The 27,927-nt window shown below is 43.7% G+C and overlaps 1 protein-coding gene across 1 annotated transcript; it reads left to right on the top strand.

Annotated features, from left to right (window-relative positions):
- The first annotated feature begins 86 nt into the window (after positions 1 to 86).
- Positions 87 to 27,659, top strand: Cd163 (CD163 molecule). The gene is given in 18 exon segments (XM_060384180.1): positions 87 to 232; positions 1,190 to 1,273; positions 2,222 to 2,542; positions 4,288 to 4,608; positions 6,979 to 7,299; positions 8,005 to 8,325; positions 11,176 to 11,490; positions 11,613 to 11,927; positions 12,555 to 12,653; positions 12,741 to 13,055; positions 14,258 to 14,578; positions 21,242 to 21,553; positions 23,297 to 23,326; positions 23,450 to 23,557; positions 24,697 to 24,786; positions 25,044 to 25,111; positions 25,113 to 25,172; positions 27,451 to 27,659. Coding segments are annotated over 17 exon segments (3,525 nt in total). The 5' UTR covers positions 87 to 99; the 3' UTR covers positions 25,164 to 25,172; positions 27,451 to 27,659.
- The last annotated feature ends 268 nt before the right edge of the window (positions 27,660 to 27,927 follow it).

Consider the following 27,927-nt stretch of genomic DNA (forward strand, 5'->3'; position numbering starts at 1 on the left):
GGTTGTTTTATGTCCCAAAGTGGGAGGGGGAAGGGGATGACTCTCCGTTTAAGGTTGACTCCTCCCTCATTCTGGAGCCTTTGCATTCTTAAGAGTGAGATGACTATTTCCCTCGGTGGCCGTCCACTTTCTACAGGGAACACTTCCGTGAAGACACGAGAGCCATCAAAATCATCAAACTTTGGAATGGGCAGGCACAGAATGGTTCTTCTTCTAGACGCTGGACCTCCTGGTAATCGGCTCTCATTTATATTTATCCTTTAGTGGAGTTAAGAGATGTTCTGACAGCAAGTGGCTATGATTGGCACAGGAGAGCAAGGAATAGAAAGGGGCATTCCAGTCCTATGGAAGTGCTTTTCCTCAGCCACACATCCTGAACTGAAATGGTGAAGAAGGGTGTAGTGTTTGCATTAATTTTATAAAAGCGTTGAGGTGAAATCAAGTCAGGACCTGAAGAAAGCAGAACTGTCCTGAGTAGGAATCGATACTGATTAAAAGTTGATTTCCAGCAGGAAATTTGGAAAACCAACTCGGTGCAAAACTCTACTTCATCATGTTCATGGACCGGCTAAAATCATTCTGCAGTTTTACATGAGGGTTGAGTTGCGGTCACTATGGAGCTAAGATACATAACAGCACTAAGTGTGCTTTATGCTGTCTGTGGAGATGATAAGATTAGCATTTGGGGATTTTGGATGCCAGGTAGACTGTCACACTGTTGAGAGTGCTATTTAGCAGGTACTGTTGGTGGAACAGTCAAGAACACGAGAAACACCAGCCATTCTCTCATGAAACTTATTGTCTAACTGTGAGGAGCAGGTAGACAGGGGTTTGGGGGCAAGCCTAATTGACACTGAGAAGGTAGAGGGTCAGAAAGCTCAGAAACTTGCCATGTACTATGCAGAGAGAGCGCTCCATTCCTAGTTTTATTGATGTCTCTCTCAGCCTTGCAGGTTTAAGACCTGCCTCTACAGTTTGCTTCCACACCCGGTGTCCACAAACCCCACACCTGGCCGCCTTTAGGCAGGTGTTCTTACTGAGGCTCTGATTCTGGATCTGTACCTTTCCCATCTGCTTTCCATTTTGAAGGAAGGGTCTTCCTTTTTATTGGCTTAGTCTTTGTCAGACTCCAAAGCCTGAACCTTTTGTCTTTTGTTAGTAAGCTTCACTTCTGCCCTTTGTTTCACAGGTTATAAAAGATATGTCCATATAGGTTTCTTCATCGTGGCTGTGATCTCTCTCTGTGGTGTCTCTGCTGTCTCTGATTCTCCTGGTGAGTATTGTGACATAAATTGTCAAACAAAACCACAATCCCCCTGTATGTTAAGTAGCATCTAAAACTCTGTCCTCCGAGGAGCTGAAGAACCAGATAGTAAAAGCACACAATAATATTCTAACCAGGAGATGCAAAATTACTAGCATTGTCTGCCCTCGTACAAAGCAATTTCATGTTATATAAAGGCTGAAAGCAGTGTATGGTAGACTGAGAAAAAAAGAGAGAGAGACAAAAGCTCAGAGCTATTGGGACAGAAGGGAGTTCCAAGAACACGATAGTGAATCCAAAGTCTATACTTCACATTTTTAAAAGTGTATTGCAGGGGGGCTGGCCGGTAGGCCCACTGGGTTCCTGGGTGAAACCAACCTAACAGCAAAAAAGCAGCTGAGATAGTCTAAAGAAAGGAGGAGGGAAATGTTTATCTTGTGATGGAAGATAATAGGAAAACAACTTTCTTGTTTCCATTTTTAAAGACCAGTTTTGGCAGACTTCAACTACAATGTGTACAAATCCATGCAATTTTACATAAATGAGCTAAATGGTATTTAATGCCCTTCAACTGATTTTTCCATCCCCACAGTCACTGTCAATTTTATTTCTATTGCATTTATGGTGGTGAGAAACATACATAGTTCATCCTGTAACACTCTGTGTACCTTATTTTAGATGCTATCAATTGCCGCTGTTAAGACACCAAGCCAAACAATGAAAATCCCATATAGTACTGTGCTGTTAGCTCTCCCGGTTTGGTCTTTGTTCCACTGGAAGCCTGTGGGACTAATAATTCTATCTGGACTCTGTGAAATAGCATTCTCCCATTGTACCACAGTGGGCTCAGGACGGGTCTCAACTCTGACTCTAAATCATATCTAAGATACCTAAAGATGTATCATGCTCTCTGGACTCTGTTTGACCGTCGTTTGCCGTATGAACTTGTTCTTGCAGGAGGAATGAAAAAGGAACTAAGACTGAGCGGCGGTGAAAACAACTGTAGCGGGAGAGTAGAACTTAAGATCCATGAGAAGTGGGGGACAGTGTGCCATAACGGCTGGAGCACGGATGAGGTTTCTGTGGTTTGCCGGCAGCTAGGATGCCCAACTTCTGTTAAAGCCCTTGGGTGGGCTAACTCCAGTGCAGGCTCGGGGGACATCTGGATGGATAAGGTTTCCTGCACAGGAAATGAGTCTTTCCTTTGGGACTGCAAACACGACGGGTGGGGAAAACATAACTGTACCCACGAACAAGATGTTGGAGTGACCTGCTCAGGTAAGGCTCGGCTACGTCAGAGCAAACCCAGGCACGTATTTCTGATTCAGTTCACAGTGTCTGCCTCTTGGAGGTAATGCCGGATTGAAGTCTAGCACAGACGTTCCCTGATGCTATGATTCCATGCAAATCAAATGCTCCTCTAAGCTTCTGGTAACTCGATAATAAGACATGAGCAAAGCTCTCTGCATACTGTCTGTCATATAACAAGTGCTGAAAATGTTAACTTCCTCGTGGACCCCCATTTTTCGTTACCATGTGCAGTCAGCCATATTCATCTCCTCCTCCTCCTCAATTATTTTATTATTAATCTCTATGAGAGGATAACAAGCATAGCATTTACAACGAGTTTCAAAGCGGTAGGAAATCTTACCTGTATGTAGGATTGATATTCAACTACAGCTTGAGGCTGACACCTTCCACCCTCATTTTCTTACATAACGAGGAGTGATGTTGGAACTTCCTCTCTGAAGTTTATAAACTTAAAGATCCAACCAGAACTGAATAAGAGAAAAAGAGCTGATAGACACTCAAGAACTGGCTAGTTTCATAGGGATCTGCTCTCTGTATTTGTGAGATTCTACATCCTAATTCCTACTGGGTCTTCAGGAAGTCCACTTCTTTGTACACTAATCAACAGAAATCTTATGCCGGGCCACTCCTCCAGCCTCTGCACCACTCATGTCTTGGCTTTGCCGTCTTTCTAGGTGCTCATATCCAGCTACTGAACCTCATGCTGTTGCTCCATTAAGTGGGCTAAGGATGATAGCACATAGTGTTTAAACTTGTAAGGACTCAATAATGTGGCCTGTGATGCGTCTATTTGTACTTTGATTGTGACCTCTTATTGTTATCAATTATTATTATTAATTGTCCACAATGAAAACTAGCCTTGCTAAGTTGGGGTCCTTGGTTGGAGTTTAGAGCTCATAAAATTTGATTTCTTGTTCAAGAAAGTGCTTCTAAACATTTTGTCCAACTGCACTTCTCCAGTGTCCCCAATTTCAGTCTCGCTTCTTTGTGTATTTTACTCCTTACAGAAACTTATGTCATGAGGAACAAATTTTGCTGCAGGAAGGAAGAAAGGAAGAAAGAAAGAAAGAAAGAAAGAAAGAAGGAAGGAAGGAAGGAAGGAAGGAAGGAAGGAATTTTTTTTTTTTTGCTAAAAATGATAGTAAATGCCTTGGGGAGAAAACAAGCTTTGATTCATAAATTTGAAATAAATTTTTTTCCATAATTTTTAAGAACTTGATAGTACACAGTATTTTGAAAATTGTTGTGTTTATTTAGGCATTTTAATCTTTTTCTTAATTTCTAATTTCAAATTCAACATCAATTATTCATTCTTAGAACTCTTTTACCATGAAGAGGTTAAAATAAGGAATCTAAGCATTTGGTAAATGACTATTTTCTCATTTTCAACAACTTTATTAGAAGGCCAATTTTCCTTTTTTCTGCTTTCTTTCTTTTTTTTTTAAGTGAATAATGAGCAGTATTGATCTTTTCTATACCAAAGAGTGTTCTGATCCATAACACAATTTCCCTGGAGAGGAGATGTAGAAGAAAATAGTTATTGTTCATTGGATTTTAACATGTCAAAATTCTTTGGTATGTGGAGATAGGCAGTATCTAAAAGCCAAATGCTAATTTTTAAGAGTAGCATCAAATTCCAAGTATCCAGGAAACCCGGAATAATTTCTTGCTTGTGGATGTATTTCACTTCCTAACCTTGATCTTTTCTGTAGATGGATCCAATTTGGAGATGAAGCTGGTGAACGGGGCCAACCGGTGTATAGGACGAGTGGAGATAAAGTTCCAGGGAAAGTGGGGGACGGTGTGTGATGACAACTTCAGCAAAGATCACGCTTCTGTGATTTGTAAACAACTTGGATGTGGAAGTGCCATCAGTTTCTCTGGATCAGCTAAATCTGGAGCTGGTTCTGGACCAATTTGGCTTGACGATGTGGCGTGCAATGGAAATGAGTCAGCTCTCTGGGACTGCAATCACCGAGGATGGGGAAAGCATAACTGTGATCATGGGGAGGATGTAGGAGTAATTTGCTTAGGTAAGGATGGCTCCAGGCTTTCTGATCTCTGTGACTGACTAAAGAAAACGGTACCAGAATTGTAAAGAAAACGGTAAGCCCAAGAATTGTAAGCCCAAGTCCTTGAAAGCATAATGGAGTCAGCCTCTGTCTCCTTGTTATTGTTTCACTTGGGGTCCCAACTTTAATATTTGTGGGTTTGCTAACTGAAATCAGAACATTAAAATCGGTCTAGGGAGCCAGGTTGGTGCTGGAGAGATGGCTCAGTAACAAAGAGAGTCCTCACCACTCTTGCAGAAGACTGTGGTTCAATTCTCAGTATCCATATGGTGACTCACCACTGTTAACTCCAGTTCCACAAAATCTGGTCCCTTCCCCCCATCTCCGAGAACACTGCACACACATGCTGCATATACATATGCTCAGGCACACACATATACATGTAAAAAATTTTAAGATAAACAAACAACTAACAGTTACAGAGAAAATTATAAATAATGAAATTCAGTTCCATCATAAGAAGAGTGTTTTGGGAAAGCTTGATGGGGATGGAAGATGGGGTAAAGAGGGGTGGGGGGCTGAGGTGGAGCAGTGAAGAGAGGAGGATTGAGAAAGAAAGGGGTAACCAGAGGAGGGGCAGATTGGGGAAAGGGCTCAGTAGTGAGTCTTTTCAAGCTTTCGTACAGGTGAGCACATTCACCCCTCAGAATCCCTTTACCCTTTCCTTGTCTTTCTCCCTCCTGTTAGTACTTGCTGTCCTTTTAGACCATTTTATTTCTACTTTCAAGTCATTTCAGCATAAGTAGATGGATGATATAGAAGATAAATAGGTAGGTAGATAGATAGATGATAGATAGATGATAGATAGATAGATAGATGATAGATAGATAGATAGATAGATAGATAGATAGATAGATAGATGATAGATAGATAGATGATAGATAGATAGATGATAGATAGATAGATAGATAGATAGATAGATAGATGATAGATAGATAGATAGATAGATGATAGATAGATAGATAGATAGATAGATAGATGATAGATAGATAGATAGATGATAGATAGATAGATGATAGATAGATAGATAGATAGATAGATAGATAGATAGATAGATAGATAGATAGATAGATAGATGATAGATAGATGATAGATAGATGATAGATAGATGATAGATAGACAGATTGGGATACAAATATAGAAATATCACAAACATATAAGTGTATATATCTATCTAAAAATCGATGAACCAGAACAGAAACAACATTTACTATTTTTCTTTCTGAGATTGGCTTAAAAACAAGCCACCATTATCATTCTCCTCCTTTTTTAGCCACATTGACCTAACCTTAGCCACATTCCCAAACCATTAGGCCAAATCTGTAGAATTAAGTGATAAAAAAACGACAGTGCCGATACATCAGCACCTCCCAAAGGCACGGGCTATCCATGAGCAAGTATTGCTTTGGCCCAGGGACTCTAATTTTCACACCGGGACCCAGGCTGTAGGCTTGTGCTTATCACGGGATTTTATTCGGAAGCAAGGAGGGTTCTTTAAGGGACGTTCTTTAAGAGGTGTTAACTGAGGAGTGGACTGTTCAGTCCTTCCCCTCTGCTCTGCCTGTAAGCTAGAGGGTATTCTAGTAATTATTTCTCCATTGCTGTGGTAAAACACCGTGATCAAGGCAACTTATAGAAGGAACGCTTGGTTTATTTGGTTTCCCTCGCGGTCACAGTGGGGAAGGAAACACAACAACAGGCAGATTTGGTGACCAGAACAACAAGCTGAGCACCCACATCATAAACTGCCAGAACAAAGACAAGTGGCAATTAGTAATGGTACAATGCTCTTAAACCCTCCCCCCACCCACCAAGGGACATACTTCCTCCAGACAGACCACAACTCGTCAACCTCCCCAAACAGTGCCACTAACTGGGGCAAAGGCCAGACAGTATTCACACACCTGAGCTGTGGAGGAGTGGCCTCGCTCCAACCCCCACAGGCACTCATGAAAGGGCCAGGTGCATGGCACAGGCTGGGTGGTGGAGACAGATCATGTAGTTAACAGTGAAAGAGGATGCTGGATATTTACCTAAACTGGAGCAAGAGGTGAAAAACCTAAACACAGGCAGACATACTTTAACAAGACAGAGTAAGTTCTAACACCATTTGTGGTGACCGAACAGGCACAAAACTGACTCTTGACAAATCTCTGAGACGCTTCCCATTGCCCGATGTTCTCCTTCTATGTCTGTAGCGACTTGCCGTGAAGTTGTGGAATGGCTGCCTCTCTCCATCCCTCCACCCCGCCTCCAACTCAGCTAGAGCTAGTTCTTCGTCACCTTATTCTCGTTTCCCTTTCACTGACTTGTTACTTGCTGCCGTTGCAGAGGGGGCCGACCTGAGCCTGAGACTGACGGATGGAGTGTCCCGATGCTCGGGAAGATTGGAAGTGAGATTCCAATCTGAATGGGGGACCGTGTGTGATGATGGCTGGGACAGTCTGGATGCTTCTGTGGTGTGTAAACAATTGGGATGTCCAACTGCCGTCGCTGTTATCGGTAGAGTTAATGCCAGCGAGGGGTCTGGACCAATTTGGCTTGACAGCGTTTCCTGTAAAGGACACGAAGCAGCAATTTGGGAATGCAAACACCAGGAGTGGGGAAAGCATTACTGTCATCACCGAGAAGATGCTGGCGTGACCTGTTCTGGTAAGTTAGAACAAAAAAGGAAGTCAAAGACGGAAAAACCTGGGTTCGTTAGAAACAGAGATGGGTGTGAGCTGTGAGTGGTGGGAACAATTAATTCATGGTTGGGAATTCCTTCATAGCTGTGAAAGATCTGACACATTCTTCATAGAAGGGATACTTGGCTCCATTCTCTGTGTTGTTAGGAGTATTGTTTGGAATGACAGCTTCAATTCTAAGTCTATGTGTAGTCCAGAGACTTCGTATTTAAGAGACTAGGATGAATGGTATGTGTCTGTGTGTGTGTAACTAACATTTTTAGTCCTTAAGAACTATATTCCATTTATAGTAGAATTCACAATCTGCATTTGTTTGTTAAAACCTCAGTAAAAACGTAAGCCAAAATTGGGTATGGTGGTACAGGCCTGTAATCCAAGCCACTTGGGAGAGAGACGAGAACAGAGGATGGCAAATTCAAATAGGTTCTGGGCAACTTACTGAGACGCCAGCTCAAACCTGGGAACAAAAATATAGAGAGGCACCAGGCATACAATCCTTCTCTAGTTTTTGAAAGGGCCTAGGTTTGATCCTTACTAATGTCGAGAAACAAGCAAGCAAGAGGTGCCGGTCCAGAGTCCAGCGTCTCCATGTCTACTAAGGAGGGAATGTGCTGTCTCCAGAGCTGCCTGCCCCGGCCTCCCTCAGCCTCTGCTTCTGCTTCTTCTGCAGACAGATCAGATCTGGAACTGAGGCTTGTAGGAGGAGGCAGCCGCTGTGCCGGGATGGTGGAGGTGGAGATTCAGAAGCTGACAGGGAAGGTGTGCAGCCGAGGCTGGACCCTGGTAGAGGCTGACATCCTTTGCAGACAGCTTGGCTGTGGCACCGCCCTTCAAACGCATTCTAACATCTACTCCAAAATCAAGGAGGCAGATACATGGCTCTTTCCTGGCACTTGTACTGGGAATGAAACTTCTCTTTGGCAATGCAGGAACTGGCAGTGGGGCGGCCTTTCCTGCGATCACTTTGAAGCAGCCCAAGTTACCTGCTCAGGTGAGACCTTCAATTCATTTGTTAAGAAGCAACTTAAAGCCAAAGATACTGTAGATGCTGTGGTTGCAGTTTACTTTTTTTTTTTTTCAATGCAGTTTATTCAGGAACCTTGAACAATCCTCGGACCCTGGGGAAAGCCAGCGCAGTTTACTTTTTATGCTCTTTCTTCAGCCTTGTGAATCGGGATATGCAGGTGCTTTGCCTAAACTAATCATAGAATTGGGGTTTTCTTTAAACCTCTTCCTTTCAAAAAAATTTTTAAAGATTTATTTATTTGCTGTTTATACAGTGTTCTGCCTACACAGATGCCTACATACCAGAAGAGGGCACCAGATCGCATTATAGATGGTTGTGAGCCACCATGTGGTTGCTGGGAATTGAACTCAGGACCTCTGGAAGAGCAGGCAGTGCTCTTAACCTCTGAGCCAAAAACCCTCTGGGGCTTATTTTTAAAATAAATCTGATGGCACTGTTTTTCCGAAAGCAGTAATGTACTTGACACATATCGTTATGTGTCTGTATTATGTGTAAGTGATATATTGACAGACTGAATTATCCTTCAACTAACAATGCATTGGGGCTGCTAGGCTTCCTGCTTTTCTTATGGAGGACTAATTTCGTCTTCTGCTTTGGGTGCATTTTATGACCAACCCAGCTGAGAGACAAGACATTGGAGGTGTTTCAAATAACGATTACTCATCCTTGTTTGTGCTTATTATATGCTTTGTTACGGAACAAAAGGAGAAGGTCCTAACTCACTGTTCTTACACTTGTTCTTCATTTGGGCTTTTTAGAGAGAGAATAAATGCTGATTTAGCTACCTTGGCAGATGAAAACTTAACCTGCTAATCAAAACCAAATCCATTCACAAAGTTGTATTTACTGGCTCTTATATAAAAATTAATGAAGTCGTTTGACTGTTGGGCAGAAAAGTCCCTTCAAAAGCTAAGACTCCAGTATTCTGACCAAAACAAATGATCTAAAGAAAGCAACCTGTGAATGTAAGCTAACAGATTCACAAAATCAACTGAAAAAAAATGGAGTCCCCAAGTTTGGGTGAAAAATTTTCCATTCGGACTTAGAGTCAAATGTTTTAGGATTGTGGAACAAAGAGAATGCATACAGAAAGGGTTTGTTTTCAAGCATGTAACACATTTTCACCAAGAAAGGAAGCACGGTTGGTTTGGTTTTGCTTTCCTCTTGTTGTGTTTTATTTCATCTGAAATGGCTACATGTGAATAAGCCAGAAGCCACAAGAAACCTAGTTTGGCCTTGATCTCAGAAAATTAAGGGCTGTCCAAGATGCCAGTGACATCTTAGATGGGGGTGATGCTCCCCCAACTCAACGAGAAGCTGAGGACTTTGCAGTTCAAACATCATTGATTATTTGTGTATAGCACTGTTTGCTTTAAATTTGATCTGCATTTAGAAATCAATGGGTTCTTCCTCTCATATTTGGATAGGAATTCACTTCAATGGTGAAATTCTGGGATGCAGAGACCTTCTATTTGTGTTTCTAATGCAGAAAAGAGTCACGTCTAGAACATTTTCAGAGATGTTTTAGTATAAGGGAAAAGATATATGATCTTAAGAAAACAGTGAGAATATGAACACTTCAAGGGCTTAAGGGCTGTTTGTCTGTCCATTTGTACTATGCAAGGGCAGCATCAACGGTTTCCATAGCAGCATCAACGGTTTCCATAGGCATCTGTGGAGGACGAATGCTCTTTAAAAGATCCAACCTCAGATGCCCTTCTGTTTGGTTTTTGTTGTTGCTGTTGTTTTAAGAAGTGAATTTGAAACAGTTCCTGTTTTCACGAAGCTCATGTTCCCGGTGTTAAAGGAAGTCCTCACTTGTCTTGGTGGCTAAGTCTCTTCGCCTGAAAAGGGGCACATCCCAATCTGACTCCCGCTTCTTGTTGCTTGGCATCTCCTTTGTTTACCTTCTAAAGCCCAGCTACACTGCCCGACACACAGGTTTGTTTGCTCTCTTGGTCCTGGAGGCACCAGATCCGGGAGCCTGATGCAGTGCTACCCTCCCTGCTGGCAGAGCAGATGGGGCACAGCGTGGCAGAACACACACAGGTCTGTTTGCCTGTGAAGCCCTGGGATAAAGCCCTGTCAGAAAGAAATGGGGAGAGGACAGGAAAGTACCAGATACCAAGTGTTCCATTCTTTTTTTTTTTTTTTTTTTTTTTTTGTAGAATTATTTATTTAATATTTGCTTGTTACATTTTTCCTTTTTTTTTTAATTTTTCATCAATTACACTTTATTCATTCTGCATCCCCCCATAAGCCCCTCCCTCCTCCCCTCCCAATCCCACCCTCCCTCCTCCCTCTGCATGCATGCCACTCCCCAAGTCCACTGATAGGGGAGGTTCTCCTCTCCTTTCTGATCTTAGTCTATCAGTTCACATCAAAAGTGGCTGCATTGTCCTCTACAAGTGTTCCATTCTTAAATGTCTGGTGTCGGTTTGGTGTTCAACATGGAAATACACTGAAAACCTACATGAGGTTGTTGATGGGGCTGGTCAGACTTCAGACTGCAGCAATGCTGGGCTGACTAAAGGAGCCCAAACAAACTGCATTTTATGAACAAACGGAAGTGAAACATTAGAAGAAAAAAAAAAGCAATGCTAATCATGGTTTTCTCCAAAAAGCAAAGCATTAGAATTTTCTTAGAAGGACAGGTCCAACGAGAATTATGAGATCCACAATTTACTATGCTCAGAACAGACAGAAAATCCAGGCGGTGCGGTGTGGCTAATCGAGGAGAGCCCTGGCTCCACTTCCGTCATGAGTGAAAACGTGGACATTGTACTTCTCACATAAAACACAATTACTTTTCAGGTCACAGGGAACCCAGGCTGGTTGGAGGGGAAATTCCGTGCTCCGGTCGTGTGGAAGTAAAGCATGGTGACGTGTGGGGCTCCGTCTGTGATTTTGACTTGTCTCTGGAAGCTGCCGGCGTGGTGTGCAGGGAACTCCAATGCGGAACAGTGGTCTCCATCCTCGGGGGAGCACATTTTGGAGAAGGCAGTGGACCGATCTGGACTGAAGAATTCCAGTGTACTGGGGACGAGTCCCATCTTTCGCTGTGTCCAGTGTCGCCCCCTTTAGAAGGATCTTGTAGCCACAGCAGAGATGTCAGCCTAGTCTGCTCACGTAAGACGCAGAAAAACGTCTTCAATTTACTCCTGGGCTGTGAAGGAGACAGGGGTGGGGAGTCCCGGATGTCTTCTCTAAAGCCCTCTCCCCCCCCCCCCCCGCCCCGGTCTCTTTTTCAGGATACACAGAAATCCGCCTGGCAGAGGGCAAGTCCTCCTGTGAGGGGAGAGTGGAGCTCAAGGTGCTTGGAGAGTGGAGGCCCCTCTGCGACTCTCACTGGGACATCGAAGACGCTCACGTCCTGTGTCACCAGCTCGGATGTGGAGTCGCCCTTTCTGCCCCGCGGGGAGCGCGTTTTGGGAAGGGAGCCGGTCAGGCGTGGAGGCACATGTTCCACTGTACCGGCACGGAGCAGCACATCGGGGATTGCCTCGTGACGGCTCTGGGCGCGCCAGTGTGTGCCGAAGGGCAAGTGGCTTCTGTGATATGCTCAGGTGAGAGGGGGAAGGGCAGAGCCAGCCGTCCATGCGCCCCTCCGCGGTGCTGTGCTTTGGAATCAGGTGGGCCTGCGTCCCGGGATGAAGCCAAAGAGCAGGAAACGGTCTGTCTTGGGGGTTCGCGAGACGTGAGTCAGGACGGTAACTTCGTCTGCCTTATGAGCGAGCAAGCGGGCTTAACTTTTTTCAGTCTTATTGCTGACTGTGCTTTCTGCGCTGGTTCTGAACCTTCCCAGCGCCTCGACCCTTTAACACCTGCAGTCCCTCACGTTGCGGCGAGCCCTCCGCACGTGGCTGGAGTTTTTGGGCTCTCGCCGACCCTGGGAGGGGGGGGTCACGACTCACAGGTTGACCACCCCTGGCTCGCTGTAGCCTAAGTTTTCTCAGAGCACCTGCTTCGTTTCCAAGAGGCCCATCTGTCCCCCTCCCTGCTCGTACAGAAAGGGCATCCTGAGATCAGGGCTCTGGGATGGAGGCCCCCTCCTCAGAGGCCGTGCAGCCCCCGGGGGAGGGTACCGCCTTCCTCTTGCTAGAGGCGCATCCTCAACTCATGTGCAGAACTCTCTGACAACCCTCATCCTTCACCCTTCCGGTCTAACAGCCTGAACATTTTGGCGTTTCCAGGAAATCGGTCCCAGACACTGTTGCCGTGTAACTCGTCATCCTCCTCGGTCCAAACAGAGAGCTCCACCGTTCCGAAGGAGAGCGGCGTCCCGTGCATAGGTGAGGATCTGTGGGATGGACCCGTGAGAACGACCGCGAACCTCCGAAAGCGAGCCTCACCGTCACCACCTCCGTTTCTCTCCCCAGAGAGCGGTCAGCTTCGTTTGGTAGGTGGAGGCGGTCGCTGCGCCGGGAGAGTGGAGGTCTATCACGAGGGATCCTGGGGCAGCGTCTGTGATGACAGCTGGGATCTGACGGACGCCGACGTGGTGTGCAGGCAGCTGGACTGCGGCGTGGCTGTTAACGCCACCGGCTCTGCTCACTTCGGGGAAGGGACGGGGAGAATCTGGCTGGACGAGGTCAGCTGCCGCGGGGACGAGTCTCGCATTTGGCAGTGCCGGTCACACGGCTGGGGCCGGCACAACTGCAGGCACAAGGAGGATGCAGGGGTTGTCTGCTCAGGTACGTGCTGCGCGCGCGCGCAACTCCCGGTCACAGCTGCGCTGGAAGGGACCGAGGGTACAAGGCAGGGAACACCAACCTGAAACACCCCACCCAGTAGCCTGTCCAGTTATTTCCAGAGTCAGGCGCCTCAAAACATTTGCTCAACGTGTTGGTACAATCTCGTGTGTTGGCTAGGATACTGTTAAGAGAAAAACAAAGAAACAGGCCTGGCTATCCCAAAACTGTCAGCGTATCTGTAGAGCTGGATACCAGATCCGATGGCTCACTTGATAGTTCTAACACAGGTAAGGTAGACTAAAAAGAACAAAAATAAATCCTGTATAACGTTTACAAAGAAAAGAGATATTTAAGTAAATATTTAAATACATCCTAAAAACAGATAGACGAGTTCTATTTGCCAGTGGGGCAAATTTTACCATAAAGAGGCCATTGCTCTTGCTTCGTACTCATAACAAGCTTCAGAGACTTCCATGAACCAGAAGAAAAAAAAAAAAAAAAAAAAAAAAAAAAAAAAAAAAAAACACGCCCCTGGTTGCAGTGTGCTAAGGAAACCAGTAGTATGACTCAGTAGTGAAATGAAACAAGTCTCTATCAGAAGGGACCTTTCCCTATTTAATGACCCGCTAGAGGGCATCTGTGGCAAAGTGGCGTGTCAATAAAAGAAAGTATTTCACTTTAATGCACACAAAACGTTGGTTTTAGGGCCTGGGTCTCGTTAAATGTTAAGAACCAAAGGCGTTACCCGAAACCCCATAGCAACACATGCACCGAAGAATTGACTCGGTCATGAAACAGGGCGTACTTGCACTGAGACCTCACATCCTGTCCCTGAAATACATAGTTTACATGTCAGTTAAACACAACAAGACTTGTTGGGTTAAAATTACAGTGATTTAGGGAAACTTGTGTCACTTTCTGGAAAAAGCTCGGAGGCTTTGACTGAATCTCACAAGTGTCTTGGAGCACTGAAAGTCTTCAAATGAGATCCCCTAGTACGAAAGTCCAGATTAGAAAGCCAGACGGTATGTAGAACCTAATCCTACTAAGATCTACTGGTTTGTTCAGAAGTTACTAACGAGTTACTAGGAGGTGACACAGTGTATCTGTTGCAGTCATTTCTACATTAGAGAAAAAACAGAAAGCGTTTTTCTCAGAGAAGTTGTGAAACCACCAATTCTTCTCCCCCCCCCCCCCCCCAGAGTTCATGGCTCTGAGGCTGACCGATGAAGCCCACAGAGAGTCCTGCACAGGTCGCCTGGAAGTGTTTTACAACGGGACATGGGGCAGTGTCGGCAGCAGGGATATGTCCCCAACCACCGTGGGGGTGGTGTGCCGTCAGCTGGGCTGCGCAGACAGTGGAAAGGTGAGACCTACACCCTCAGACAAGACAGAAGCCAGGTTCATGTGGACAGACAACGTGCAGTGTTCAAAAGGAGTTGACACTTTGTGGCAGTGCCCCTCGTCTCCGTGGAAGCAGAGACAGACCAGCCCCTCCGAGGAGTCTTGGATCGTCTGTGACAGTGAGTGTCCATTTTCAATAGGAAATTTCCATTCTGCCTCTCTACCAGGCTCCGGTGTTTTCGCTGTGGAACTCATTTTTAGTCTTTTCTTTATCTATTCATCAAGATCACACATATTGATAAAGAGATTACAATAACATAGTTGATAAGCTTCAAAATGTCCCATAGCTTCATAAAGTAAAATATTTTAAAAGCTGTTTTTAAAATATCCAGGTTTTTTTTTTAATTTGGTAAAACTTTAAAACTTTCTTTAAAGAAGTTCTAAATCTCCCAATTGTGTGTGTTTGCAATGTCAAAATAAAGTACCGTTTTTAAGAATGGGGACACAGAGCACAACCATAATTTTTAGAAGGCAAAACTGAGTTTTAACAGTGTAAACAATTTAGTGTTTCCAAATCAATTCCAAGTGGGTTACTTTTATGTTACAAAGTTTGGTTGAAGTTTCTTGTATATGAACCTATGCAGCTATAATACTTCCTTTAAAAAAAAAAAACACTGGTTTTTAAGACAGAGTAAAACTTACATAAAAAATCATATTTCAATTTAAAAGTCTCTTTGGAGACCTGTTTCCTTGGCTGGCTCATGACATGCATTGATGCCCAGAATGGCTCCAGTGCTGAGTTATTAGTTTTAAGTCAACTTTTTGTTACAGATGTTGAGATTTTTTAACCATACCCAGTAACTTATAAGTCAATGATCTATAACCAAGACCTCTAGAACATAGTAAACTCATACATTTAAGACCAGTCAGAAACAGCCATGTCGTGGCCACCCACATTCATATATTCAAAACAGACTGACAAAACTTTCCTCACTTCTCCCGGCTGTCATTTCGAGAGAGGAGCTCCTTGCTACCTGCTGAGTCCCGCTCTCACGGGCACAGCGGTTCCAGAGCGGGAATAGCTGCCAGCTTCCTTACCCGAGAAAGCTGAGGAGCTGCTGGTGCCCCTTTAAGAGCAGCTTGTACAGATTTCCCCAGCTTTGGTGTCAGCTTGATCTGGGGAAGAAGGTGGGGCTACGCCAGCAGAGCTTGGGTCTAGCTGTGGGTGCAGGACCCGAAGAGCAGTTTTTCGGGTTTTTGTTGTCCCGATTCAGCTCCCTCTTTTTTTTTTTTTTTTAAATCCTTGAGATGGATTGAGACTAAGTCAAGAGTGAATGGTGAACAGTCAGATAAAGCTTGGCCCATTTTTCCAAATAGGAAACACAGAGCAACAATCAAACTAAACCGAGCTACAGACACAAACTGACAGACATGGACAGACCGGCATGCCCAGAACCAGGTGTTCCCCCAAATGGGAACTAGTGAGAAGGCAGGACCTCTGACCCTGGAATCAATAATATGTCCAGTTTCTCCTTTCTTGGGTACCAGATAGGCGCTAGCCAGAAATCAGAACACAAACTTACCTCTGGGGTCCAGATGACTGAAAAACAGTCCCAAGTGCTGCTAATTCAACTTTGGAGCTAAAGGGAGTTAGCGTTTGGTTCCCAGAACGCACCGAATGTTAGGGTCCAAAAATCCAAAACAATCCAAGCAGGCGCAAGAGTCCAGCAGAGCAAGGTCTTTGTTTGAATTAGGCAGCAAAAAACTGACCAGTCAGGGGCAACAGCACAGACTCTGGAGCTGACTAAGAACGTTCATCTTACTATTTAAGCAGATGACCAAAATGCCACTATTCAAGGTCCTAGAACAAACTGGAGATGCTGAGCCGGGATGTTACAGTGCTTTTAAGCTCCAAACCCACAAACATCTCTGCCAAGTTTTCCCACCAATCAGAATTTGGGCATAGGAGACTTCCTTCGGAACATGTCTTTGTGGTACACTTACCCTGTTCTCATTGGTTGGGTTATTCAACTGTGGCGGGCGAGTTGCCTAGCGTTCATGTCTCAGCTTGCCAACCCGGATGGCAGTTACCCACCCACATAACGTGTCTATCTCTGCCAAACAAGATGTCACTTACCCAGAGAAGTCTTGGGAACTTAAACTTCATTTGACCCCTAATCAAAATGGAAGTTGATTCAAAATAGCTTCAGTTTGTTTCTCTCTTACATCATCTGAGAAAACAAGAGATTTTTTTTTTTCTGTTCACACTCTGGCTTGACTTGTTAAGTCTCATTAATCAGGGATGGAAAGCTTTCAGGTAACACTTAGGACTGGAATGGCTGATCTTATGTAATTGTTACATTGTACACATATATACACACATACAATGATCGGGAATCATTATTCCAGACTTTCATATTTATGTTCTCAAAATTTCTATTTGATTGATTTCTCTAAAAACAAGAAACGGAGAATACATGGTTAGCAAATGGATCATTGAAAGCCTTTCTTTCCTTTCTCGACATTTCTTCTGAATATTATACTGTTATATTAATATAAGAAAAACTCAGAAGAGTCCGTCCTGAACTATCTTTTCGTCACACATCTTCTCAAGCCGGGAGAATCATATTTCTGTCCACATCACTTTTATCCGTGTGAGAAAATTTAGCTTCCTACATGATTAATGTTGACTTCATTCACTTGCAACTTCTTGAGTCATGCTATGATTTTTTTTTTAAAATAGTATCTTTAATAATTCTTTGGGAGTTTCATACAATGTACCTTGATCATATTCACCCTTCTTCCTCAGCTCCTACCAGATCCCTCCTGACCCCTCGACGTACCCAACTTCACCTCCCCTTTTATTTTTCTGACCCCCTGAGTCGACTTTGTGCTGGCCCAAAATCTTCGGGGTGTGGGTCCTACTTTGGTGGTTGGCCTTACCCTTAAAGGCACCTCTCTTCTCTCTCCCAGAAACTATCAGTTGCCAATAGCTGCTCAGGTGAGGGGCTTCACATCCACCTCTCTTCTCCATGCTGGAATTTTTGTCTGGCTTGAGCCTTGCACAGGTCTCGTGCATACTGTCACAAACGCTGCGGTTTCTCGTGTGCAAGTGTTCTGTTGTGTCCAAAAAAAAAATACTGTTTCCTGGTAGCCACCCACCGTCTCTGGATCTTACAGCCTTTCCACTCCCTCTTTGGCAAAACTCCCTAAGCCTTGAGGGAGGGGTATCATACAGACATTCTATTTAAATCTTAAACGCAGCTCATCTCTTATTCTCAGCGTATTGTAGGTCTGTTATCCCTCCCCACAACTCTTTCCTCTACCCTGTCCTCCCGTCTGCCACCCCATTTAACCCTTCCTTTCCTACTTTTCCCATTTCTCTTTCTATATCACTGTATTCTAGCTCTCCTCCCATGAAATGTCTCAGCCTCCCCATCGTCCCATTCTAGTTTCCTGATTAGGTATCCCAGATGAAGTACACATGTCTGAAGCTTCAAAGACAGCGTCCACATAGAGACAAAATACACGGCGTTTGTCTGTCTGGAGTACCTCACACAGGATGATTCTTTCCAGTTTCATCGGTTTATCTGAAATGTTCATAATGTTGTTTTTCTTAACAGCTGAAGAATATTCCATTGGGTAAATTAACCATGTTTTCATTTTCTGTTTATCAAGTGGTGAACAAATAGATGATTTCCATCTCCTGGCTATTGTGGGTAGAGTAGCCATGAACACGGATGACCGAGTATCTTTGTAATAAGATGTAGGGGGCCTTGGAGTACATGCCCAAGTGTGGTGTAACTGTATCATCTGGTAGATCTATTTACAGCTTTGCGAGGAACATCCACACTGATTTTCATAGTGTCTGCACCAGTTTGTTCTCCCAACCAACAGTGACTAAGTTTTCCCTTTCCTCAAATCCACAACAGCATTTGCTGTCATTTTTTTTTTTTTAGCTGTTCTGACTGGAGTAAGATAAAGTCTTTTTAATTAATTAATTAATTTACTCACTTTACATCTGGATTGTAGCCTCCTCCCTCCCCTCCTCAAGGTCTCACCTTCCCTCCCTTTTTCCTCATCCCCTCGGGGAGAACTCCAGCTCATCAAGTCACATGAGGACTGATTGTGTTCTCTTCCCCTGTGGCTTGGCAAGGCAGCCCCACTGGGGTAGGGGGTGATCAAAAAGCAGGTAACAGAGTCCACAACAGAGACAGCCCCGACTCCCTTTACTAAAGGACCCACATGAAGCCTGAGCTGCCCATCAGCTACATCTGTGTAGGGGGACTGGGTCCAGTCTATGGTCCAGGCATAGTCCTTGGTTGGTGCTTCAGTCTCCTCAAGCCCCTCTGGGGTCCGGTTAGTTGGCTCTGTTGGTCTTCTTGTGAAGCTCCTATCGCCTCCAGGTCCTTCTGTCCTTCCCTCCACTTTTCCACAAGACTCCCTATGCTTTGCCCAATGTTTGGCTGTGAGTCTCAACATCTGTTTCAATCTGCGGCTGGGTGGAGCCTCTCAGAGAACAGCTATGCTAGGATTCTCTCTGTGAACATAGCATAATATCATTAATAATGTCAAGGATTGGCTCTCTACAGTGGAGTAGGTCTCAGGTTTGGCCAGGTGCTTGCTGGACACCCCCTCAATTTCTGCTCTATCTTTATCCCGGTACATCTTGTAGACAGGGTAAGTTTTGGGTTGAAGTGTTTGTAGGTCGGTTGGTGTTTCCCTCCCTCCATTAGGAGTCCTGTCTAGTTAGAGGGTGGCCTCTTCAGTCTCCATGACCCCTGATACTAGGACTATCAGCTAGAATTACCCCCATATCCCCCCAGAAGCCAACCCTATCTTAGGTCTCCAGCTTGTCACAGAGGTGCCCCTGCCCATGGTTTCTTTTCTCACTATAGGGCCTCTGACCTCTTGTCCCTGCTTTCCCCAGGTCTGGCCTCCACCCTCATTTCTCTCTGCTCTCCCTCTCTTATCGTGTTCCCTCTCTTCAACCACCTCTGCTGTCTATTCTATTTCCCTTTCTGAGTAAGATTTCTTGGGCCCTCCTTGTTACTTGGCTTCTTTGGGTCTGTGAATTGTAGTATGGTTATCCTGTACTGTATGGCTACTCTCCACTTATAAGTGAGTACATACCATGTGTGTTCTTCTGGGTCTGGGTTATCTCAAGGATGATCTTTTCTAGTTCCATCCATTTGCCTGCAAATTTCATGATGTCCTTGTTTTTAATAGCTGAGTAGTACTCCATTGTGTAAATATACCATATTTTCTTTATCTATTCTTCAGTTGAGGGACATCTAAGTTGTTTCCAGATTCTGGATATTACAAATAAAGCTACTATGAACATAGTTGAGTAAGTGTCCTTGTTGTATGGTAAAGCATCTTTTGGGTATATACCCAGGAGTGGTATACTCGGGTCTTGAGGTAGAGCTATTCCCAATAATATGAAGTACCTTGATGTAACTCTAACCAAGGAAGTCAAAGAACTGTATGATAAAAACTTCAAGTCTCTGGAGAAAGAAACTGAAGAAGATACCAGAAGATGGAAAGATGCCCCATGCTCATGGATCGATAAGATTAACATAGAAAAGTAGCCATCTTACCAAAAGCTATCTACAGATTCAATGCAATTCTGATCAAAATACCAACAGAATTCTTTACAGACTTTGAAAAGAACAATTCTAAACTTCATACAGAAAAACAAAAACAAACAAAAAAAAACAGAATTGCTAAAACAATCCTATACAGTAAGACTAACTCTTAATGTAGCTTTTATTTGCATTTCCCTAATGGCTTAGGATGTTAAAATGTTTTCAAAATATTTCTCAGCTATTTAAATTTCATCTTTTGAGAACTCTCTGTCTGGTCTTTTGTCCTGTCTTTTAATGAGGTTGTTTGTTTTCTTGACATTCTTTGTGTACTCGAGATACTAACCCCTGTCAGGTTTATAGTTGGTAAGGATGTTTCCTATGCTGTAGGCTGTGTTTTTACCATAATAATTGTGTCCTTTATTCTATGGAAGTTTTCTGTTTCATGTGGTCCCATTTGTCAAGCTTCTGATAGAATATATCCAGTTTGATGAAAGGACATACACTTTTTTATTATAAAAGACAAAATTTGTAAACAATGTAATTTTAAAATCCATATCTGTTTTTATATCTCTTATTAATTATTGGAGAGTTTCATGCACACATACAATATACTTGAATCATTTCACCCCTTCACTCTTCCTCCAGTTCCCCTCAGATCCAGCTCCCTAACTCTCCTTTCAACTTCATGTTCTCTCTCTCTCTCTCTCTATCTATCTATCTATCTATCTATCTATCTCTTTACAACTCGCTGGGTCCAATCTGCTGCCCATGAATATACTTATGGGTTTAGGTTCATGTGCTGAGGCATGCTCAACCTACCAAGGATCACATCCCTAAAGAAAATGGACCCACCAGCCTCTCAGAGCTGTCAGCTGGCCATAGTCTTCAGTCAGAGCACACACATCAACCCCCTCCCTATTCCATGCTATATTGCATGGCTTGATTTCCTGCAGATAACCACAGCTGCTGTAAATGCAGTGGTCCTGCCACTTCCAGAAAAGATTTTTTTTTTGACTCGGTTTTTCTCAACCTCTGGCCCTTACAGTCTTTCCACCTCTCCTCCTAAGATAGTACCTGAGCTTTGCAAGAGAGGAATGTAATATAGTCGTCTCATTGAATGGCTGTTACTATCTGCACTCTGACCAGTGCACATTACTTAGTTTGTTTTAAGCAATCAAACGTCTCTTTCAGAAGCTCTCAGCTTCTCGGGAGTAACCCAAATGTCTCAGATTTCCTTACTATTTTTCCTTTCAGACAAAGTAAGACTGCAAGGAGGACACACAGACTGTGCTGGGCGTGTGGAGGTCTGGCACAGAGGTTCCTGGGGGACAGTCTGTGATGACTCCTGGGATCTCGATGATGCTCGGGTTGCATGTGAGCAGGTGGGCTGTGGTCAAGCTGTGAAGGCACTAAAGGAAGCAGCGTTTGGTCCAGGCACTGGGCCCATATGGCTCAATGAAATGAAGTGCAGAGGGAATGAGTCTTCCCTGTGGGATTGTCCTGCCAGGCCATGGACTCACAGCGACTGTGGGCACAAGGAGGACGCTTCCGTGCAGTGCCTTCTAAGTGAGTGTCAACAACCCGGATTGAGCTGGACTCTTTGGCAGCAGAGATGGGCCAGGCTTTCAAGGGTGATGTGTGAACAAAGGGGTCCAATGGGAAGACAATTGGGATGTTTCCATCTAAAGCAGTGGTCTCAATCTTCCTAATGCTGCAGCCTTCATGTTGTGGTCACTCCCAACCATAAAATTATTTCACTGCTACTTCGTAACTGTATTTTTGCCACTGTTACAAATCATAATGTAGATATCAGATATCTAACCCTAACCTAGTTAGAGGGTGGCCTCTTCAGTCTCCATGACCCCTGATACTAGGACTATCAGCTAGAATTACCCCCATATCCCCCCAGAAGCCAACCCTATCTTAGGTCTCCAGCTTGTCACAGAGGTGCCCCTGCCCATGGTTTCTTTTCTCACTATAGGGCCTCTGACCTCTTGTCCCTGCTTTCCCCAGGTCTGGCCTCCACCCTCATTTCTCTCTGCTCTCCCTCTCTTATCGTGTTCCCTCTCTTCAACCACCTCTGCTGTCTATTCTATTTCCCTTTCTGAGTAAGATTTCTTGGGCCCTCCTTGTTACTTGGCTTCTTTGGGTCTGTGAATTGTAGTATGGTTATCCTGTACTGTATGGCTACTCTCCACTTATAAGTGAGTACATACCATGTACTCACAACCCTAACACAAACCCTAACCCTAACCCTAGCACAACCCTAACCTTAGCACAACCCTAAACCTAACCCTAATTGTAACTCTGGATCAACCCTAACCCTAACCCTAACCCCTAACCCTACCCCAAACCCTAGCACAACCCTAACACTAAACCGAACCCTATACCTAACCCTAGCACAACCCTAAAACTAACCCTGACCCTAACCTCAGCTCAACCCTAACCCTAACCCTAACCCTAGCACAACCCTAAAACTAACACTATCCTTAACCATAACCATAGCACAAACCTAACCCTAACCCTTACCATAACTCTAACCCTAGCACAACCCCAACCCTAACCCTAGCACAACCCTAACCTGAACCTTAACTCTAGTACAAACCTAACTCTACCCTGAACCCTAGCACATGCCCTAAACTTAACTCTAACTCTAACCCTATCACAACCCTAACCCTACCACTAACCCTAAACATAAACCTAACCCTAACCCTAGCACAACCCTAAAACTAACATTAGCCATAGCCAAAGCACAACCCTAACCCTAAACCTAATCCTATACTTAAACCTAACCCAAACACTAGCACAAACTCAACACTAACCCTAGCCTAACCATAACCCTTACCCTAGCACAAAAATAACTTAACCCTTCTGCTAACCTTAGCATAACCCTAACCCTAACACTAACCCTAACCTTAGCACAATCCTAAGACTAACCCTAACCCTAACTCAAACCCTAGCACTACCCTAACCCTAGCACAACCATAAACCTAACCCTAACTCTGGATCAACAATAATCTCAGATATCTACATTACGATTGGATATGTGACCCCCAAAGGGGTTGTGACCCACAGGTTGAGAACCACACTGGTGTACAGAAAGGATGAAACATTTGCTGTCACACAGGGGCTGTCGCATATAACCTACATAGCTGCATGCGGGGGAAGAGTGACTTGGAGACCCAAGCTTTAGGAGAGAAAATGGAGTTCACTTGCTTAAACAGCAGTGAAAGCTCAGACAAGGAAAGATTGATACTTGCTTTATTCATGGCCTCCCAGAACTGAGTCTTTTTCTCTTTTCCCCTGCAGGAGTGCCTTCAGAATCACAGCATGGCACAGGTATGTCATGTAATTTATAAATACAGGACTAATTTATAAGCGTGGGACTGGAGCTTTGCCTTCGGGGTCAAAGAAAGAGCAGCTAAGAATTCATCTTCTTTCTGTATATTTACCTCTGTTTAGGTCATGCAACCCTCGCTACACTCTTGACCTGTGGTATCATTATATTGGTCCTTCTCGTCACATTCCTCTTGTGGACTCTGAAGCGAAGACAGATTCAGCGGCTTAGAGGTCTGAGCCAAATTACAATCCCTCTAGCATATCCACAGGATAAAGGGGTTCTTGGAATAATTATAACTAAATTGACAAATTACTCAAGAAGAAGTGAGCAGAAAGAGGGGACTATAAGAGGTTTAAAGAGTTTCTCAGAGTATAAAGGGCAAAATTTCCTGGTGGAGGGAATCTCTGACTCCCATAATGTACTCTTCATTCTATCTGTTTAATTGGCATAGTTAATTAATAGAACTAGTAGTTCAGACTGAATAGACAATTTATGATTTCAGATGAAGATTTGTCCATGTTTAATTTTTTCTAACCGTAATAACCTTAATGTAAAATTGTATAATCCTATCAAACAATGTGCTAAGGTCTGAAGGTAAAGAAAATGTCTATAAAATGTTTTTGTTGAGTGAAACTTCGGGGTTAGTAGACTATAAATATTTGGCAATGTAGCATTCTAGTAACATGAATAAGAAATAGAGTGGCACAGAGAAGACAGATTATCTGAAATAAAAGGGGGTAGAAGGCTTCTAAAAAGACTCTTGAGAAGGATTTTAAAGATAGTTCAGATAACTGGGCAGGAGACATTCCAGATAAAGAGGGCTTGACCAAGTGCAGGGAAGCAGAAAGAATGACACAGTTGTACTCGCCGGAACGAAGTGAGAACCAAAGAACGAAGCTGCTCTCCAGGCTAGCGTAGAGGAAAGGAGCGTGTTATGAAAGCCTCGTATCTGAGGGTACAAGAGCGCCTGGTCATTAGAACAGCGTGTGAGGGAAGTGAAAGGGTCAAGCTGTACTTTAGAGACAATTTTCAGCAAGAGCATTCCTGAAAGGTTGGAGTAGGGCCACACCATTGACAGGAACAGCCTGTGGAAACGCTGAGATGAAAAATAGGAAGGGCCTTCTGTTGCGAATGGAGCAGAGGGTGCACTCTCAGTCAACCTCAGAGGATGTTGGCTTCCTTGGTAGGAGAATGGGTTGTTACGTCATGGCAGTAGAGGCGGCTGTCTGTCTATCTCATACAAGTAGGCTGGTTGAAAACAACGGCATAGGTAAAGAATAAGTTTTAAAATTCCTGATGAAAGGCTCAGATGAAGGACGGGAGGTTTGATGGGTGTCCACTGATCCCTAACCCAGGACTCTATTGTCAGTTTCCTCAAGAGGAGAGATTTTGATACATCAAGTTCAATACCAGGAGATGGATTCAAAGGTGGATGATCTGGACCTGATAAAATCCTCGGGTCAGTGGACTGTAATAAAAGTCTAAAGCGTGGAGGGAAGGGAAGGGTAAGGGAGGGGAGGGGAGTGAAGAGGAGGGAAAGGTTAGAAGGGAAGGGGAGGGGAGGGGAGGGGAGGGGGAGAGACTACCAGGAGGGGAAGGAGAATTCCTGACCAGGATGTAAAGTAAATAAATGAATTAATGACAAAAAAAAGAGCTTCTCAGACACTTGAGGCCAGGGCTGGCATATATTCCCAGTTATTACCTTATTCCTTCCAGAAAATTCCAATGACTTTAAAGCTGATGGACTAACATCTCTGTCTAAACATCTTCCAATTTCTGAAATAAAAAAAGGGAGCCATTCAGAGGCACACTGAAAAGGAAAATGATAATTTATAACCCACTGAGGTGAGTGAGAATTTGTTTATTGTTATAAAACAAGCACACTCCTTTTGAGACAGACAACCTCCCTATTATTAGAAAGAAAAGAATGCATGCACATACATGTTTCCAGGTGAATACGAATATGTGTATATGCTTATAAATATTTATCTATGTTCAGATATATACCAACCCTTTGTAAATATGACTCAACCTTTGCTAAGATGTGTGTGTTTGCTTAGCAAGAATAATAATACATCCATAAGGCTAAGGAGAAACGGGGTAAGTAAATATTTTGAAACATTACAGGGATCCTGTCAGGCATTTATAGCACTTGTATAATTCATGCTCTGATAAAGATTGTACAAGACACTACAAATGGCAGAAAATTCATCTAGAAAGTTTGGGGAGGTTATAAGAAGATGTGACATTTAGGTTAAATCTTAATCATGGTTGAAATATGAACCATGCCAGGGGAAAGGTAAACTACAGACAGACTCTAGAGGCATAGATGCTAGCCACACCCTGAGGAAACAGGCTTCCACAGGGATGCATACATTCTTCACATTTGTTATTTATTGTTGGCATTCACATTTTGCAATTATCGTCCATGAAGAAAGTCCAACCAAAACATGATCTGTGAGAAATTTAAGCAGAGACAAAGACTAGAAGATAGAACTCATGGAAAGTTTACAAACCGGAGAGTGTTGGGCTGGGGTGTGGCTGAGGGGTAGAGCGCTTGTCTGGGTGTATCAGGTTCCGCGCTTAACCATCAACACTACAGTGAGAAGAAAGACAAGGACCTACGCTGGGAAACGTAGTTAATTGTGTTAATATCCACACAATATGAGGAATTATATATGCTTAAAGTTCTTAAAATTTCCACATTACATGAATAGTAATTAGTGTTAATGTATATCTATATACATTATACATATACATACACACATATATACGTATCTAAGGAACAGCTAAGCAAAGTTGCGTAAAGCCACTTTTCACAAAAATGAATTGAAGTAAAAATCTGAAGACACTGGAGAGATGGCTCAGTAGGTAAAGTGCCTGCAACAAGGTAACCCCAGCACTGGAGGAGACGGCATTCCCCTGAGGCTCACTGGCTAAATCACTGAGCTTTAGGTGCCGTGAGAGACCATGCCTCAAAACACTTTAGGACGGAGAGTGATGCAGAAGAGATACTTGACATCCGTCTTGGCTTTCCACACACAAGGGCACCCACCTGCACAGACCCACGCTAGCAAGGGCCCCCACGACCGACAAAAAAGTAAACAGATAAACAGAATCAGTAGAAAATTTTTAATGTTCAAATTCAATAGTATGTCTAGAGAATTCAAATTATGGTTTGCAACGAGGTCTTCATAGAAATCAGACTAACAAATGTTTAAAACAGCATCAAGACATACTGACGAGGATTAAGAGAAAGGGACAGTCTAAATGAGTGCTGCTCGGACAGGCACCACGGCCTCTGGAGAGCAGCAGTAAGATAACAAAGAGCTCCATAAGTCCTTTGACTCACCCTATGAACCTATGAGGGTTCTGTCCACACAGATGAAGTCACTCATGCAAAGACCTTTGTCAGAGGCTACTTCACACTGTTGTTTGTCACTAAGGGACAATAAACAAACAAACAAATAATAAAGTAAATGTCAACCAGCAGTACAATGGCTGGAAGGCCTCTGGTTTAACTCACAAATGTTAACATGATTCTGCTCATATAGATCATGTTATCTGTAACATTAAATAAAATGTTTGCATCATGGACTGACTGCATCTCTGTATAGGTAGGAATTGTTACAGTTTGAACTACACTGGGGATTCTGAAAAACTGACGTATAGCCTCAGAGTACATTAACATGTCCTGAGGTGACAGCAACCACTGTGTGACAGCCGCTGTGGAAATGGCATCTTTTTCTTTGCTGGGTTTGTTTTTGCTTTGTTTCATTTTGTTTGAGGCGAGGTCTTGCTTGTAGCCTAGGCTAGTGTCACGCTCGCTACGTAGACCAGGCTGGTTTCAAATTCAGAGCAACCCTCGGGTCTCAGCCTTGTGAGAGGTGAGCGCCGCCGCGGCGCCTGACTTTTTGAATGTCATTTCTTGATCTTACTGTCACCCCGTGGGACGAAAGTGGTTATCACACACAGAACAGCGTTGAAAACTATTTGCATTTAATTCTCTGCTCGGCAAGGAGAGTGTGTTTGCTCATACAAATGTGTTTGGACATATATGGAGTGATAATGATGCATTCTTCTATGTAAAGACAGAAATGACCTTTTTCTGCTTATGGGTTAGGTTGGCGTTTAAGCAACCTGGACCTGGCAGCCAGATAAATGGAGCAAGAGGCCAGCCCATGCACAGATGACCACAACTGCATCTTCACACTGTCCTTTGTTTCCCGGTACTCTACTGAACCTGCAGAAACCGTATTTGTGAATGTGACCGCCTAATAGAGACGGGAAATTTTTGAGGGGATTAAATAAACAATATTGTTACTGATTTAACTTTACTTGTTTGTTTTTGTTCACTTGTTTGAGACACTATGTAGCCCTGGCTGTCCTAAAGCTGGTTATATAAGCCAGGCAAGCCTAGAATTCAAATGCATCTCCTTGTCTCTGCTTCCCCAGTGCTGGGATTAAAGACTTGTACCACCAGAACCTGGTTTAACCTTTTTGTCTTGGTTTTACAAATTTCTGTTTGAGTTTTTCTGACTTTTTTTTTTTAGGGTTTCATGAATATAATACGATGTCTTTTCATTTGGCATGCTAATTT

Source organism: Meriones unguiculatus, chromosome 5 (genome assembly GCF_030254825.1).
Source record: "Meriones unguiculatus strain TT.TT164.6M chromosome 5, Bangor_MerUng_6.1, whole genome shotgun sequence".
Lineage (NCBI taxonomy): Eukaryota > Metazoa > Chordata > Mammalia > Rodentia > Muridae > Meriones > Meriones unguiculatus.